The 17,440-nt window shown below is 33.9% G+C and overlaps 1 protein-coding gene across 4 annotated transcripts in view; it reads left to right on the forward strand.

The window, feature by feature from the left end:
* Nucleotides 1–17,440, forward strand: part of NBEA (neurobeachin) — a 452,437-nt gene that overhangs the window by 115,222 nt on the left and 319,775 nt on the right. For all 4 annotated transcript variants that reach the window (XM_054272359.1, XM_054272360.1, XM_054272362.1 and 1 more), the window contains exons 11-15: nucleotides 4,604–4,712; nucleotides 7,230–7,382; nucleotides 8,125–8,293; nucleotides 16,535–16,614; nucleotides 17,311–17,373. In XM_054272359.1, the coding sequence (XP_054128334.1) occupies nucleotides 4,604–4,712; nucleotides 7,230–7,382; nucleotides 8,125–8,293; nucleotides 16,535–16,614; nucleotides 17,311–17,373 (574 nt within the window). The remainder of the gene's footprint in view (nucleotides 1–4,603; nucleotides 4,713–7,229; nucleotides 7,383–8,124; nucleotides 8,294–16,534; nucleotides 16,615–17,310; nucleotides 17,374–17,440) is intronic.

Raw genomic sequence — 17,440 nt, forward strand, 5'->3', positions numbered from 1 at the left:
CAGTCTGCCTGCACACGAGTTTATAATGAAAATCCAACCACTGCAACACATAGTAGAAATCTGTTGTAAACTCCTGAACTGCTGTACCTCTGCATACTCCAGAAGATCCAGGGACTATTAAGGGTGGCTAATTTACTACTGGAGTCTGTGTCACAAAATGTTTTGCCTGTTAGCAGAGGTAACTTGCTTTTCTAATTCTCTCACACAAGACCTATTCAGCTGACTCATGCTTTTGAATGAGACCTGATTAGTTGTCTTAGCTTCACCACATGTTATCAGAAAACAATTGAAAATCTCTTCAACAAGCTTACAGAAAGGAAAAAAAATTTAAACTGGAAGTTAGGGAAGCACTTTAGAGAGCTGCCATAGCTGTAGCTTGTGGAAACATTAATTGTTGGTTTATGATCTTCCTTAATACTACTTTATCTGTTTATGCTATGATTAATTTTCAAAAGTTATCATACTAATTACCTGTGATGGAGTTGCTCATACAATTTCTTTGTATTACTTTGGAGAAGCTGAAAATACAAATAAAGGATTTTTATCTTTATAAAGGATTCTTTCCCAAAGAGAATCAGCCAAAACAAATACATGTATTATTCTCTTTTATATAGACTCTTCAAGTTAAATTGTCTGTAATTAATAATCATACTTAGATCTCCAAAGCAACATGCCTACCTTAGTTAAAGGTGCCTTTTGTAAAGGTAATTTGTACAGATAACTTTGTAATACATGATCCAAGATGAAACTTATATTAGGGCAAATGTGACAGAGAAAATTATCATGGGAATGAGGAGTCTAGAGAAAATGATCTGTGTAGTGGTTTAAAAATAAAATAAAAGAATGCAGCAACAAAAAAACCAAAAAGCCAAGGCAAATTTCACTTTTATCCTAAGAGTGCAAATTCCTGGCTCCTAAGGTACTTCTAAACAGTATCTAAACAGTAGCCACTGGAGGTACTGCATCATCATGCTTTGGTCTCTCACCTTTTTTTTTTTCTCCTGCTTAATAATGGAAAACTACTGTATTTTTTCCCCAGAAATTAGATGCATTTTCAGTAATTATCATAGTTCTCTGATTTAGTGTTGGTTGACATATATAGTTTCACTTTCTATCTGTATCTTGGCTCCACTGCAGACAAACTGATATCTTCTAGGAAAGGCATGATATAGAAGAGATGTAGGAATGGGCTGAAGTATCCTTTATATCTAGGGGTGTTAAAAGTAGGAAAGAATGGAGACAAATTTTGTGTGCCAGTGCACAGAATTTTGCAAGTTTAATGTGTAATGTCAATTACTGTGCAGCAATCTGATGCATGTTAGTTGCTGGTAAGTTTGTTAAATCCTGTTTGAAAAGTTGTTCAACTTAATCTTCTCATTAATATTATTTTCCCTCTGTCAACAACAACCTTTTTAAAAGAATGATTTTGGCAACCTGTTTCTGCTGATAAATATTTTCATGTTTCAAATCTTCAGGTTTAATTTGTGTTCAGCTGCCAAGGTGAAAAAATAAATTGGGTATCCCTAAAAGTTGTTGAAAGTTCTGGATACAGTCCTCCAAATTAGGCAGATTAAATTCTTAGAATGCAATATTGAGGTGAAAAATACATTACTTCAGTTTGGATTTTTTATATCTAGATACATATTTCTTGAGGTCAGTGTGAAATCGTGGGGGAAAAGAAGTTTTGAAGAGGCAGGGAAAGTTTATCTGAGAATTCAACCAGATCAGATGCTCTCTGACATAATATGTAAGGAGAAAAACATTACATGTGAAACCATTGTTGTGTGCAGCAGCTGTTTCTTAGTGCACTTTCATTCCCATTTCCTCCTCCAAAAATGAAGTTTCACTTAAGTCTAAGCAACTTATCTGAGGGGAAAAAGTCCACAAAACAAAACCCAAGCCATAAATACCATACAATTCCCCACCTCCTTCCCTAAAAAACCCCCCCAAAACACAAGCCCCAACTACACAGACAGCATGTAGTTTGTTTTCACCCTGTCTCTGATCATCAGGTAGGGTGATCATCTTCAGTTCTGTACATGCAGTGAGAATTTTAAAACCCTTCATTTTGATTTTATAGTTCTTCTATGAGTTAAAATATTACAGATCTTTTACTTACTTAATTTCCTGCATAATAATATGGGCAAACTGCTAGTTATATTCAATTATTATGTTAATTTTTATCAATAATGTGGTTCTGTACAATATTCATCTCAAACTTCATTGCACCTCTATGTACCTGACAGATGGTTCTCTGTAGCTGCTGCATTCTCTGGTACTTGGATTTTTTTAATGTGCTTGAAGGTGTAATGATGCATTCATGTGTGCTATCCCAAGATTTGAATTACTATATACTGCAGTCAACTCTATTATTTATGGTGGCAATCTTGGATAATGCAGAAGGATTAGAAGTTAGAGTTACTGCCTGCAGACCTGAGCTGACTCTGCAGAGCTGATCGAGGTATCTTTATGTGTCTGGATCAATAGATGTTAAAAGCCATTTTGGAATTAAGTGAAAGCATAGCTCATTCACAAAGGCGTTGCCTAAATTAATACATTTTCCTGAAACTAGAATCACTGGCATCACTCTACAGTAGCAGCTAAGGTAGCTCTGTGCAGAGGTAATATGGACAGGCAGGATTAATTAGTTCAGCCATAGCCAGCATAAAGATGGTTAATATCTAAAAAGTTATATTTGGGCATTGACTACATCTGAATTACTACACTTTTTTTGAGTCACTCTTTCTTACACAGAACCAGCTTGTCTGCTTCTGTGTCTGTGGCATTGTTAGGTATAAACTGGTCACTTATGATTTCTGAGTTGACTTGTAGTTTATGTGTGCTTAAATAGAGCAAAAGAGGGGAAAATCTTTATTATTGTGGTGTCAGTGTGTCTTACAACTTACATTCAGAGTCTATCAGAATTTCTAACAGTTGTATAGAGATTGTATTAATATGACATAAGAATAACTAGCCCATGAGTTTACATCTAAATTCATAGAATGAACAAGTAAACTGTGATAAAAATTTAAAGGCTCTTGACAAAGTACTTCTGATAATAGAAAATTAACTTAAGGCTGTATATGGTACGAAAGCCTTTAAAATTCATTTTAAGAATATTTTTTAACACTTCAATATAATATTAACATTATTTGCTATTGTAATTTGAATTATAATTCTGCAAAGGTGTATGCTGCTGACTTTATTTATAATGGCTTGTTGTCCTAAGTCATAAAGTTACTCATAGAGGATGGTAGTAAGTATGACCTATCTAAATGGAATTTTCTTTCACCTCTTTAATTTTTAAAAAAATCTAAATTAAAATCTTCAACACTTAATGTGACCTGCTTATGGATTTTCATGCAGTAAAAATGATTAGATTCTTATTTTAGATGACAAATACAGTAGAAACTTTTGGTTGGGGTAAGAAAAAATTGATGCACATAATCTGGTTTGAAGTTGATGTGACAGCTTGAAAGGCTGTTTTGATAAAAGCTTTGGAGTACTGTAAATTGATATTATCTGTGTTCTTTTATTGCTGACACTCTGTGGAGCAGTCTGTATGTGATTTTTAGATGGATTATTATGACCATTCAACAATGAAGAAAGACAAGGCACTATTTCATGTTCCCAGCATGTACTTTGGCTACTCTCTATTCTTTTGCATGGCAGCCTTACTCAACAAACAGAATGAATCTTGTATTCCTCAGCACTTTGATTTTTTTTTGGTGCTGACATGGATTAACCTAACTCAACATTTATTTCAAAGTAAAAGATTCTATTTGAAGAGCAAGTGAACCTTTAGATGACTAGATACTGTACGTAAAGTTGAAATGTATCAAATGCAGGTTGGATATTTTCTTCAAGTCCCTTTTTCATACCTGCAAAACCCACAGTTTTCACTCTTGCCTGTGCCTACTACCTGTGTGAGAACTTTTCATGGGTGCAGGCACTTGTCTGTACAGCTAGGAGCTGTTACATCTATTTAATTTTTAGAAAAGACATAATGATTTTACGTATGCGTTGTAAATGCACTACAGTACATTTTGTCATCTACCTTTTTGAGATATTTGAAAAGTAATTTTATATACTTTCCTCCTGTCACTTTTCTTTTTTCTTTCTCCCTTTCTTCTTGATTTTTCAGCAACAGATTAGTGTATTTTTGTTTTATTCTCATCACCCAAGAGTCCATTATGATTTATTTTCCCTGTGGTGGATTGATCTGTCGTGTGTTTCCACTGCTGGCTTTTATAACATAGTTTCACTTTCTTGCCAATTTCATCCCCTGAAGTCTTTCATATCTCTTATGTTTCTATACTGTATCCTTTTCTGAACACTTTCCCTCCCTGTACTTTCTGAACACTTCACTTAAAGACACTGCTGGGATGGACTCTTGGGTGATTTCCTTGTAGCCTCTGGAGTCCCACTCCTACCACTGCAATATGTGAAAAATCAGGAGAAATTTTCCAATGGTAAAAATAAGATTTGTGTTCTTCTAAGGAATTTTTCACCACCTTAAGCCTATTTCTATTCACTGAATAGCTGATGATTATTGAGAAAGCAGCATTTTTAATCTGAAAAAAATCTTGTTTTTTACATGCAGTGCTACCCTATTGGCTTTCTTGGTTGAGCTTCTTAAGAGTTCAGTAGCCATGCAAGAACAAATGCTTGGTGGAAAAGGCTTTCTAGTCATTGGCTATCTCCTTGAAAAGGTATGTTTGGAGGATTTTTATCTTTTTTCTTAGTATTTCTATTGCCATTGTGGTGCTTTCAATCACCTGGCTCACATGTCTGGTGGAATAAAATATATTTGTGACTTACATTGCAAATTAAAAATATTTTATAAGTTGTCAACAGGAGACTCTTCATCTTCCTCATCCAGTATTCAAAGAACCAATTTTCTTGAGGAGGTTCTGTTCTCTTATTTATGTTTTTACTTTAGATCTGTTTGGGAATCACTTTAAAGTATTTACATTTCTGCATTTTCTGTCCCCCCAAACTTGCTTAGGAAAGTTCTCTTGTTTCTAGTTTGTACAAAGCAGAAATGTCATAACTGAGGTGTTTTGTTTGTGTATATGTAGGTTAATAAAAGTTAAATTAATCTTCTGTGAAAATTCTGAAATTGTCAAAATAGTTGTCCTGTGTTTTGAAGAAGAAAAACTGTAACAAAATTTAATTTCTGAAAAAAATTGGTGGGGCATTCCCTGCAAGGGGCATTCCCTGTACTTGCTCGCTTTTAGGCATGATGAGCCATTATCTCAAACCTGAGGTTCAGTTCAGTTGTCTGAGGAACACCACCTGCCTCCCTGCCTCTTGACACCCTGTTACTGGGGTTTAATAATCTAAATAATCTGAGAGCAAACTACTGTCAGCTATACTAAAATAGTGATGGTCCCATGATTGAAACTCATGGCTCTGACATTCTTGCGTGTCTGCTACTGGGTTTTTATTACCATGAGGTCAGCATAGCAATCTTTTACGCAGAAGATAAGAATCATAATATCACCTTTCAAAAATGTTCTGAATTTTGAAGAATGATAAGTAGTTCCTCTCATTCTGTTCCCTTTGTTCGTTGTGCTAGGGAAATACCTTCACTTAATACCTAAAAGCAGATTTTCTGTGCTTCTGTTTTCAATGCTAAGCAAGTGTGATTTACAATTTCATAGAACTAGCCTAAAATACTAGTTTTTTCCAAGGTTACATTTTCTTGTGCCATAACTAGAAGGAACTTACAAAGCTGTTAGCTTTGGTTTGGTGAGTTACACACAGGCAGACTGGTGAGCCTTTATGGAGGGCTTTCCCCTGAATAGGGCATTATGGTTTATACACATGGAATACATTGATTTAGAATGTTCAATATGATTTTTTTAAGAAGGAGTTTCCATGCTCTTCTAATTAACACGTGCTATGTTCATTAGGCTTGGGCATGTGAGTATTTAAAAGATTTCTATTGATCACAGCATAATTCTTAAAACATATGTTGCTTTCAGGGTGTTTTTTTTACATTCTATTTGCTTAGCTGCAGTTTTTTGAAAGGATTTGTTCTCTTTTTTAAATATATGCTTATATTCAGTTGGCACACATGGTGGGAAAGCATCCTTTCCTTTCCTAGTCTCAATTTTATTATTTTTAAATTATCTGTTGTGTCTGTTGTTTATTTGCATGTAATCAAATACTTCAGAGAAGAGAGTTTTTTTTTTACTTGAACTTCCAAACAACATTTTTGTTTTTATTAGTTGCACATTATTTGTTTTGAATTTTCATGTACAAGCCAAAGGAAATTCAGCATGTAGGCTCAACTTGTATTACTGACAGTAAACTTCAGTTCTAAAAATAATAAATCTCTATATTCCCAGACTGTACTTACAACATTAAAAACAATTGAAAAATAGAATCACAGAATCATTTAGGTTGGAGAAGACCTTTAAGATAGAGTCCAACTATTAATACAGAACTGCCAAGTCCACCACTAAACCTTGTCCCTCAGTGCCACATCAACACATCTTTGTAATACTTCTGGGATGGTGACTCCACCGCTTCCCTGAGCAGCCTGTTCCAGTGCTTGACATTTTGTGAAGAAGGCAAGGAGAAAAATCTTTAGAGTTTTTTACTATTTATTTGTGTTATTATTATTCATATTATTATTATTATTCATGGGTATTTAGTATACAAAGAAGTTTGTCAAAGTCCTCAGGCCATGTTACAACAGAGGAGCAGGTCTCAACAGTGATTGCATGGCATACGCTATGAAACTGAAAGAATCCTGAAATTTGAGGAAACTATGAACCCAACTCCTTCAAATACCTACTCAACTTTAAGAAACAAAATCAAGTCTCCCAATAATGTGTGTTCACACACTGAGACACCAAATTTCAGTAAGACACTAATTTAAGAGGAGATAAGGACTTCAGATGAAGTTCTGAAGAATTGTGCTGTAAAATGTAGAATCCTGACTGGACTCTAATAAAATGAAAAGAAACCAAACTAAGCAAAATACCAAAAAAACAAAGTTATTGATGGACATTTTAGCCTGTTAAATATAGCCATTAGAAAGACCATTAATATTGTTATAAAGTATTAACTGCCTTCATATTCAATCGCATTAAAACATACAAGCTGAATGCATGTAGTAATGATGAGTTAGGTGAAAATACTGCTTCATAGTTCTGCTGTAATCATATTAAAAATTTTTTTCTTTATCTTTTTTCTTTCTGCTTATTTTCCCCCAGTCATCTAGAGTTCATATAACCAGAGCAGTTCTGGAACAATTTTTGTCATTTGCGAAATATTTGGATGGATTATCTCATGGAGCACCTCTACTGAAGCAATTATGTGATCACATCCTTTTCAATCCTGCTATCTGGATACATACCCCTGCAAAGGTAGTCGTACACTGGCATAATGTTATGACTCTCCTACAACAAAAATAAATACCTGTATTCTTTTATAATATTCTACTTAGGTTTTTGATTTTTCTCTTTTGGATTTGTTTTATAAGCATGGCAATAGCAATCATCTTAGATCATGAAGTCTTTACACTGCTTACCTATATACTCCAATGTCTTTTATACTTTCATAAAAGCAGTTAAATTATTTCCTAAGATTCTGTCTGATTCTATGAAAAGACCGTTTCAAGAAATACAGTCCGTTTTTCAGTGATTGCATTACATTGCTTTCCTACAGATTAAGCATAAAATTTTGTGGTTTTAATTGCAGTAAAAATGTGTTTTGTTACACATTAATGTAAGCTCTTATTTTAATTCAAACTATGTATTCTAGTTTGATAAAATCTCTAGCATGTTATCGTTCCTCTCTGGTAATAATGAATTCTTTGTTTTCCTAAGCAATCATAGTTGAGATATATAAAACAAAGTGAAAAGTGGTGTTGTCCTAAAAACTAAAAATATATACTTTTGTAAAGAAAGTCAGAATAGAAAGCAAGCCAATATGTTTATCTTAACTTAAATCGTTCCTGGGTACCAGTGCAGCCCCTACTCTAATTTGAGCTGTAATTAGTTTCTCAGTTTTTTGTATCATATCCAAGGTCTATTCTACAAAGACCCCACAATTTACAGTTGCTAATGCAGAGCTTACATTTGTGTGGGTGGCTGTTTCACTCCCCAGGTGCAGCTGTCTCTGTACACCTACCTGTCAGCTGAGTTCATTGGGACGGCCACGATCTATAACACCATCCGCCGAGTGGGCACGGTGCTGCAGCTCATGCACACGCTGAAATACTACTACTGGGTGGTCAACCCTGCTGACAGCAGTGGCATCACTCCCAAAGGGCTGGGTAAGTGCAACACATGAGGGAGAAAATATAAGCATTCCTCCTCCTGTAGGAAGTTTTGTGATATAAATGTCTGAAAGCTCCTTGGACCTGTAGACAAGGAGATAAATAAATGGCAATAGTTGATGGCCATCTGTAGAAGGACTATGGAAATACTTTTTGGTGTATCATAAACTCATGCTGATAATTTATATTTATATGTATTCCCAGAACATTCCAACTCTGGTCTCCAGTCACGTAGCATACTTTAGGAAACATTAAAAGATTGATTTTTCTTCTTCTGTGATAAAGAGGAAATATTACATGTATTTCATATGCCAAAGAAATCTTTGTGTGGTTTGTGTGATTAATAGTGTTAAGTGACCTTGAAAACAGAGTGGAAACTTCTAGTTATCACTGCAGAGGTCTCTGAAACTGTATTTCCAGTTCAATAATATTTTTTTCGCTGTCCTTATAAAATAGAGATTTATTTAATTTTGCTGAAAGTGATGCACTTAGCTTAGCACAGGAGGTACTGAATGACAGAACCAGCAAAATGTAATAATGAATACTGCTTGAATGCTGCATGTTGCAGATGTGTATTAAGCAGAGCAAATCATTCTAATCCAATACATTTTGGCTGTAATGCCATTACATTTAGCTATCTACTTGTGTGAAGCAGGAAGGATTTGCCTGAAAGTCTCTTAAAAAATACCTGATAAATGAGAATTTATTAATTATTTTATTGTGTAACTATTAATGTCATGCTGAGAAATGGAATAATTGGGGGATGTTCTTAATACTGTCACATACCCAAATATTCAAGAGTGTGACATATCTAACACATTAGTTATTGGGTAAGTAAGTGAGCTGTATGAACAGAGGTCTCCCTTTTTTTTTTTTTTTTAATAAACAAAACTGGAAGTAACAATTCTTTTCCTAGATTAGATGTCCTAATAGGCAATGAAGGTGTTGAAGGCTGTGGGGTCTTGGGTGACATTTATAGTTCCTGCATAGTATGATATTAGATGAAGAGCAGTCTTCAAAAATTATTAAAATTTATTTAAAAATACTTAACAAAAGCTGACAAGGTTCTGTTCGTTTAAATGAATGTTTGAAATCCTAGTTAATGAAAATTACCTGGGTTGGTTACTTAATTAGCTTGAAATCTTTGTCAGTGATAAATTAGATTATCCACTTACGCTGATTCTGGATTCCTTTTGCCAAAATAGAATTAACTTCTTTTTTTGGTGCCTGCAGTGAAGATGTCTCCTTCTGAGCTAGATGTCTGCTGATAATGCACAGTGGAATGCAGGAGTCAGTTGCTTTAATACAGATTTCTAGTATCATTGTAGTCTTGGTGGGGCATCTCACCTGCCTCTCAGAAGGATGAAGGTTTCCTGTGTATCCAACACCAAATTGCTTGTTTGGGGTAGATATTTTGCACACTATGGCGTGACAACTTACACTGGTATGTTTAGCAAGCTGTATCTTAGCTCTAATTGACAGGCCCTTGAGAAATGCTTTGTTTGAAGTGTGGTTGCTTCCTAGACTGTGTTGCCTCTATTGATTGGATCTCTGCTAACCTTGGTGGGAGGTTAGAAGCTGCTCTGGTGTGGGAGCTTCACTGCTGTTGTCTGAAATTAGGGTGAACCAAATCCTATCCTGGGAGTGGCTTTATCAGGATTCATACTTCCAGAGATCTTTTCTGTTGAGGTTTACACTGCTGTGCTGCACAGGCACAGTTTTATCATTGGACAAATTACTGTGTCTGAGATCAGTGAGGAATTGGGATGTTTAAAACTCAGATGATCAGCTTGTTTACTTTGTGATTGTTCAATACTCAGCTGTTGTGAGGTGAGGTTTTCAGGTGTCAACCATATTTATAGCTAGGTAGAGACATGGAAAATTCCTCAACTAGCTTGAGAATAGAAGTCTGATAATGCAGTCTACTTGTTATGGTTGATATTTTTTTTTTCCTAGTATATTGGTTTAAATTAAAATAATTCCTGTGCTTCTGTGTCATGATACTACTACCTAACAACACTTTGAAAATGTATTGCAGACTGCTTCCCTCTGGCTAGGTTTGCTCTTTTGTGGAGTCAGTGACATTTCTTTCTCTAGGAAACATGGATTGCTTTTATCTTGCCCAGATCTTTCTCTTTGCAGTTAGCTGTATTTTTTGAGTATTTGTGTGTGTAATGCCAGTTGCATAGCTTCAAAAAGTATATAATGTATTCATGAAAATCTGAACATAAGGCATGAGGTACACAAGGATACAAAATTAGGAATGAGATGTGAATCAGTTAACTCTAAATTAAGCATAGATATGGCTGGTTTACATCCCTACCTTTTCTTTCATTCTGAGTGTAGTACATTCTCCTCTCATTTGTGTCAGTTCCAGACAAGATTCTTATTTTACCTGGAAGGCAACCAGGTCAGTCCCTAAAAAGTAATCAGGTAGTGTAAATTAGTGGGTGCCTGGTGTAGCAGTTTGACAACAAAAGTCAAAATTTCTAAGGCCTTCATACAGCAGTTGGGAAGGTGTTATATAAACCAAGGTAATGCATATTTTCAGAAAACATATTGTGATCCACTATATCTGAATTTTCTCATTTTGTCTTTAGTTAGATTTATAGATAAACTTGACTTATTGAAAGTTTAATATCTTCTTTCTTCCTTGTTCCTTATCCTCTTCCTTCTTCCCTGCAGAAGGCCCTGTGTAACTGACAGAAATACAAAGAAGTAGTAATTTTTTTTCTGTCTGTAAGAGTGGCTTTTCTTGTGTTGCCTTGAAGAATATCAGCCTGTCAGACAGGAGCATCAGTGACTTAGCAAACCCAGCACAGTCATGGAGTTTTCTCCATGCAAATCAGCACTGGGACTTTTTGATTTTATTTTACAGATAACTTCTGTTTCTGACTAATAGAGCCATAATAACTGTAATGATTTGCAAGAAAATTATTGTGAAAAATATAAAAATTGCTGATGTGATGTGTTACTAAATTTAATTTTATATTAACTTCATTTCATAAAAGATGTTTTAGGATGTCCACATTAGTTGCTAGCAATTGATAATATCAGTGAAAATATTTTAAAAAGTTTAATCACTTGGATATTACATCACTTTTCTTTACCAGATGTTTTTTTAACATTAAGTGTAGGCCTGGTTGATTCAGACAGCTTATAGTCATAGAATGCAGTTCTAGAAATAACTGTAGTTATTATGCTTAAGGTTTTTCTATTTTCACCTCTGTTTTTAGCATCTCATAAATCCACCAATCCAAATAGTTCAAAAAGATAATTCCTCCAGGATTTTGGATTCATGTAAATTTTTATTAGCCTGTTTGCAGCCAGAAAGTTTATAATTTGTTGAAATGTAGAATAATGTAAAAAAAAATTGCTAAAGTAAGAAAGTTGCAGTGTAAATATACAGTTATGTGAAATTTAAAGTTGCTGCCTATTAAGCAGCATTTGAAATCCCCAAATGGAGGAATAGGATGCATTTTCTATAAACATTAATTTAATGTATGAAATTAATGTATGAAACAGAAAAATGTCATCATGTGAGTAAACTGCAGCTGAAATTCTAGGCTGACTTGTCATGAGACTTCTCTTTCTGGAGAAGACTTTACTGGAAATCATGCACAATATCTAAAATTTGACTGCATGTGCTAAAGTGCCTTCAAATAATTTGCTGTCATATTAGGAAGTAAGCTTATTCATGCAGACATTTTAGTAGTGTGATGTTTTCTTGTCTTCTAGGCATGTCATTTTTATGTGGAGATACTGAAACAATTTTTAATATTAGTTAATAATTAGTTTGATTTACTATTACTTGCTGACAGTTACTCTGTTTCAGGGTTTTATTCCCCTGCCTTAATAAAACACAAAGTGGGTGAGTTTTCTGCACTGACAGTTTAGTAGCACTTACTTTAAAGCCAAAGAAGCTCAATATTGAAGCTTCTCATTTGGAAAATACTGTTTTCTTTTAAAAAAGTTAGTTTTTCTTTTGCTTCTCCTAGTAATCAGCTTCTAAAATGGGAGGTATAAATGGGGTTTTTAAAATTAATTTTAATATTTTTTTTAAGTTTCCGATATTTATTTTAATTTGGTTTTGTATCTTTTATTATTGGATTCCTGTTTCACACTTGCATTTCTTCTTAGATTCAGCATACTGAATTCATATTTGTATTTCTATTTTGTTCTGAAACAGTGGAAACACTGTTTCAGAGTGTAGAAGTATCAACTTGGTCTGTAATTAGTAGCTTTACATTTTACATGTAAATCCATATAGTAAAGACAAATTCTGTTTAAAATCATGATTTGCACTCTTCTTCTCGTGTTGTTTCAAATTTTTTTACAAAGAACCTAAACCATCAAGCTAATTTGCAAATAAAAGAATCCAAATATTATTATTTTCTTTTACATTTAGACTATGGTTTGCAGCTATTATCTTGATTTACCACATGCACACCTTTGATATTTTGTTAAATCATACAGAATAGGGATAATAGGATCTCCCAGCCATTGCAGTATCTAAATAGCCAACAAAGAAGGCAATGGAGAGAAAATTATTTAAAATTTATAGCTTCTTTCTGTAATTATTTGATTTTATATTGAGTTTGAAGGGACCCCTCAGGATCATCAAGTCCAATTGCTGGCCCTGTGCAGGACACCCCAAGAGTAACTCTGATGCCTGAGGGTATTGTCCCAACTTTTGATGTCAGACAGGCTTTGTGCTGTGGCCACTCCCCTGGGGAGCCTGTGTTGTATGAGAGAAATGTGCATTTAAGTTCTCAACTTAACTGTGTGGTTTAGTTCATTAACTGAGTGGCCAAGCATTTCTCTCTCTACTGATGTTTCCTGTGTTCTTCATGCTCAATAAGTGCTATTTCAAACTCTCAATGAGCGATACCTTTATGAGTATCATGTATCCATGCTTATTGAGAATGCATGGTGGTTAAAGTACAAGTTATGTCATGCTAAATAGTTTTCAAGAATTTTTTCATGTCCAATATTTTTGAACATGAGCTGTGGAAAGGGGAATTACAAAAAATTATTATGACAATAAAGTAACTGTAGTTTTTATCTTTGTAAATATACAACGTTCCAGCGTTATTTTAAGAGCTGGGTTAGAGTGGAACTCAGTTCTTGTTAGATTTACAGCAGAGAGAAAATCAGTTTTTCTGTGATCCATGTATCATGTGATGTTATTTATGTGTGTGTGGAGATCAGATTCTGCTATCTGTATCATACGTTATTAATTTAAGGAGTAGAAAAACCATACTTTTTACATACAAAATGAATCAACGCAGATGGAAGAATGTCACATTTGGTTGTTGGTAGAACTGATAACAAAATTTTATTTCCAAAGGCAGAATTAGAAATCATTATTATTGTTATTCAAAGCTTCCAATCAGTTTGGGTTTTTTGGGGTTTTTTTCTTGTTTTTTGTTTGTTTGGTTTTTTTTACAGCAGTACTGATTGTACTTAACTCTGTGAATGTGTTCACTTATTTCCTCTTATTTACTTCTGGTTCATGCCCCTATAATTTCTCTATGCTGCAGGGATGAATTGCATAAAATTATAACTTTTTCATTTATTTTTGTCTGGGTAAAGCAGGCTTACTCTTATTATGAGTGTGTATTTTAAAAATCTGACGCAAATGATGGGCTCTGTGAAAAATACATACATAAAGAAATCTAAAAGCAGGAAATGCTTTAATGACTCATCCTCGTGTGGGATAAGGGAGGCATCCTTTCTCTTTGCCAATTAAAAAGAATGTGATTATTTTGTGTTAGGGATTTATGGTTGCTGTGCCAGATCTTGAAAGGATTATCTTCACAGTTGATCTAATTTGAGATTGGTTTTAGTCTTTAGCAGTGCTATCAGTGTCTGAGTGATGGTGACACTGAATTTTCTATATGCAGTGATGGGCACAAAGGTTAATAGACAGTAAAAACTACTTTGCAATGTTTGAGTTAAAAACAAGAACTACTTGTCTCTCTTTGCCTGGGTATATGTGAGGCTAATGTATACTTTTTTAATTATAGGATAAAATACACCATTGTTTGGTCAATAATATATTTTTTTTAAATAAATCTTCAACTAGGAATGAAGTAATTTAATTAGTAATGAAGTACAAAACTGTGATGATATAAAAATTATAGGGGGAAAAAATTGCTTTAGGTAGCTTTAGAACTTCCTATTTAATTAATTCTCTTCAGTCTGTGTCAGATGATCATTACATCATATTGCTGTATTCCTTGTAACTGTCTGATGATTACATAGCCTCCAGTTTCTCCAGCCTTATTTTTCCTTGCCAGTTTTTGAAACTAATTTTTGAAACTAATGAAGTCTTTTGGGTGGCAGCTGTCCCCGTTTTCTGATTCTAGCACAGTGAAGCTCCCTGACCCAACTAAAATGCAAGGAATAAATAGTACTAGAGAAGGGAAAATTACACTTTACCTGCTTGGCATGTAGCCTGCAAGCAGCAAATCCTTTGGTCTCCTTTGCATGTTGAAGAACCCTTTTCAAGGTTGTCACACGTTTTCAGGGAAATGAGTGGGCACATGTAGAATAAAACTTGTGTGTCTTTGAAGAGGTTCCCAGTTACATTGGGATATCTTCTTCTTGATATGTCCTTCCAATTTCTGTTATAGAAATGATTTGCAGACCTCCCCATTTTCTGTATTCTGTTTCCATAATTACAGTCTTTCAGAAATGACAGAGACTTTTCTTACAGAAAAGACAAAATGTCAATTTTTTTTGTTTTAGTCCTTGTTTTCAGATGCTGTCTGATATTGATTCCCAATAAGGTGTAAGAGGGAAGAGGGTACAAAGAAAGAAACTTCTGTGATGCAGTTAGGGAAATTGAATCCACATTTAAATTAGGGGGGAAAATAGCTAAATTATATAAAAATATCATATTTATATGTTTAGTAAATAAAAATGACTTGTTGAAAACAAGCACACCATTGCTAAAAATTCATGCAATATTTAATATAATTGCATCTAGTATAAGAAAAAAAATCAAATTACTTCTGTTTCTACAGTGGAAATCAGATGTTTTATGATGCCATTATTAATATGGACTAGTCTTATGTCTTTAAAGCCTAGCTGATAAACTTTTTTACTGCAATACACTTACTGTTCTTACAAACTGTGAGTAGAATGGAACAGCCAGAGATTAATTTGCTTTTTGAGATTTATTTGCTTTTTGAGATTTATTTGCTTTTTTCTGAAGAGTACACAGTTCTCCTCTTTCTACTCCTGAACAGGGAAGAGAACTTGAGTGTAGTAGCCAGTCTTTTTCCTCCTCCTAGTGAAACAAATATACTTTCCCTTAAGGTTTTCCCTTGTCAAACTTGAATTACTGTGTGTAAAGCAGTGGCTTCAGTTCAAAAAGCATCACCAAAGACAATTAGAGAATCTTCATTAAAAAGTTGTATTCATCTGGATTGGAAATAATAATGGGACATAGACTTTTTTAACTTTGATCTGTGTTTATCATTGTAAAGTGAAATGGATGATGGAAGAATAATTTAAGTTGCATTTATTTTTACTGTACAAAATTTAAGGCTGTCTATGCCCTGGATTGCCTGAGAAGCAGGAGCTTAACAAAAGAATTTGCAGTTCAACCTCAATATTTATGAGAAAGGAGAGTGACAAGTACAATAAAATAGTTTCAAATTGCTGTAGTTCAATTTCTGGCTTTTTTAGATACTTCTGTTTTCATAATGTACTTCATCAAGCACTGTTGTTTAAAGTATTATGGATTATTGGTTTTTTCTTTGTTTAAATTGAATATTTTTTTTAGATAGTAGTTTCTCTTTGGTTTAAATGGCTTTAGTTTCTGCTACAGGTAATGGCTACCACTGGTATTTCATAAATCCTTTCTCTGTTGGTTTTCATTCAGATGGTATTTAACATAGTGGTTTAGTCATTCCAAGTTGTCTATCACTTATTGCTGTCTATTTCTATCACCTTATTACTATCTTTCATCTTCCTGTTTCTTTTAAAAAACTAAGTAAAGCGTTATATGGATTTCTTTTTTTTCCAAATGGAGGATCACATATACTTAAATATATTGTGTTGAAAAATGTGATTCTGAAAGGTTATAAATGATATCATTTGCAAATATGAACTTTTATATAAGAGTAGAGTACTAAATCTGTTGTAGGAACTGTGATTTCCTTAAGAAGCTGCAGTGATTAAAGGAATTAGTTTATATTTTAAAGTGCTATATTTTGTTTCTTCCAGATGGTCCTCGGCCCTCCCAGAAAGAAATCATATCATTAAGGGCGTTTATGCTTCTGTTCTTGAAACAACTTATATTGAAGGTAAAATGGTCTGTTCCAGAATGAAAGCATTGACATCTGTTGTATACTTGTAAGAGTATTTTTCATTGTAGAAAATCGTTAATACCTGTCCAGTATTGTGTCATTTTCTGGTTAATTTAATGTTCATGCACATCCTTCTAATCAACAGAGAAGTAGTAAATCCATACAAAATTTCTTATTAACCTCACAAAACTCTGCTATGTATATTTTATTAAATGTCCAATATATATGTTTTAATTAATTGTCATATTTTTAAAAATTTTAATAAAATGGTCAAATGAAAATGATAATTGCAGTTGTCAAGCTAATAATTGCTGTATCCTTCTTGCTGGTTCTACCACTGGTAGAAATGATGTAAGACTCTTTCTGTTACAGCTGAATGCTACTCTTTGAGGGATAATCTTCCATTTGAGATTAGACTGAAAACCAGTATTTTCTGTTCTGTCTCACAGTGTAGGAGTAACAGTAATAGTCTGTAGTATCTGAGGGATACTAAAGGAATCCACACTAAAGGAATCTGACCTCATACTATTTTGAACTGCCAATATGATAAAAGCAGTGAAATTATAGATAAAATATAGTCTTTTAGGTTCAAATAAAAAAGCTGTAAAATTATTTGACTGGGTGCAAGGTTTGCTTATCCAAACCTGAGGAATGTATTTTCTCTGAACAACAGCCCTTTTTTTTCTCTCTTAGGATCGAGGAGTGAAAGAAGATGAACTGCAGAGCATATTAAATTACTTATTAACAATGCATGAGGTACATTTCTCTAATTACCTACCTTTTATTGTAACTAATTGTATCAGCTCTGTGGGAAACTTGTTGT

This window comes from Melozone crissalis, unplaced genomic scaffold (genome assembly GCF_028551555.1).
Source record: "Melozone crissalis strain CALT ecotype California unplaced genomic scaffold, PUWL_Pcris_2 ptg000013l_1, whole genome shotgun sequence".
NCBI classification, from domain to species: Eukaryota; Metazoa; Chordata; class Aves; order Passeriformes; family Passerellidae; genus Melozone; species Melozone crissalis.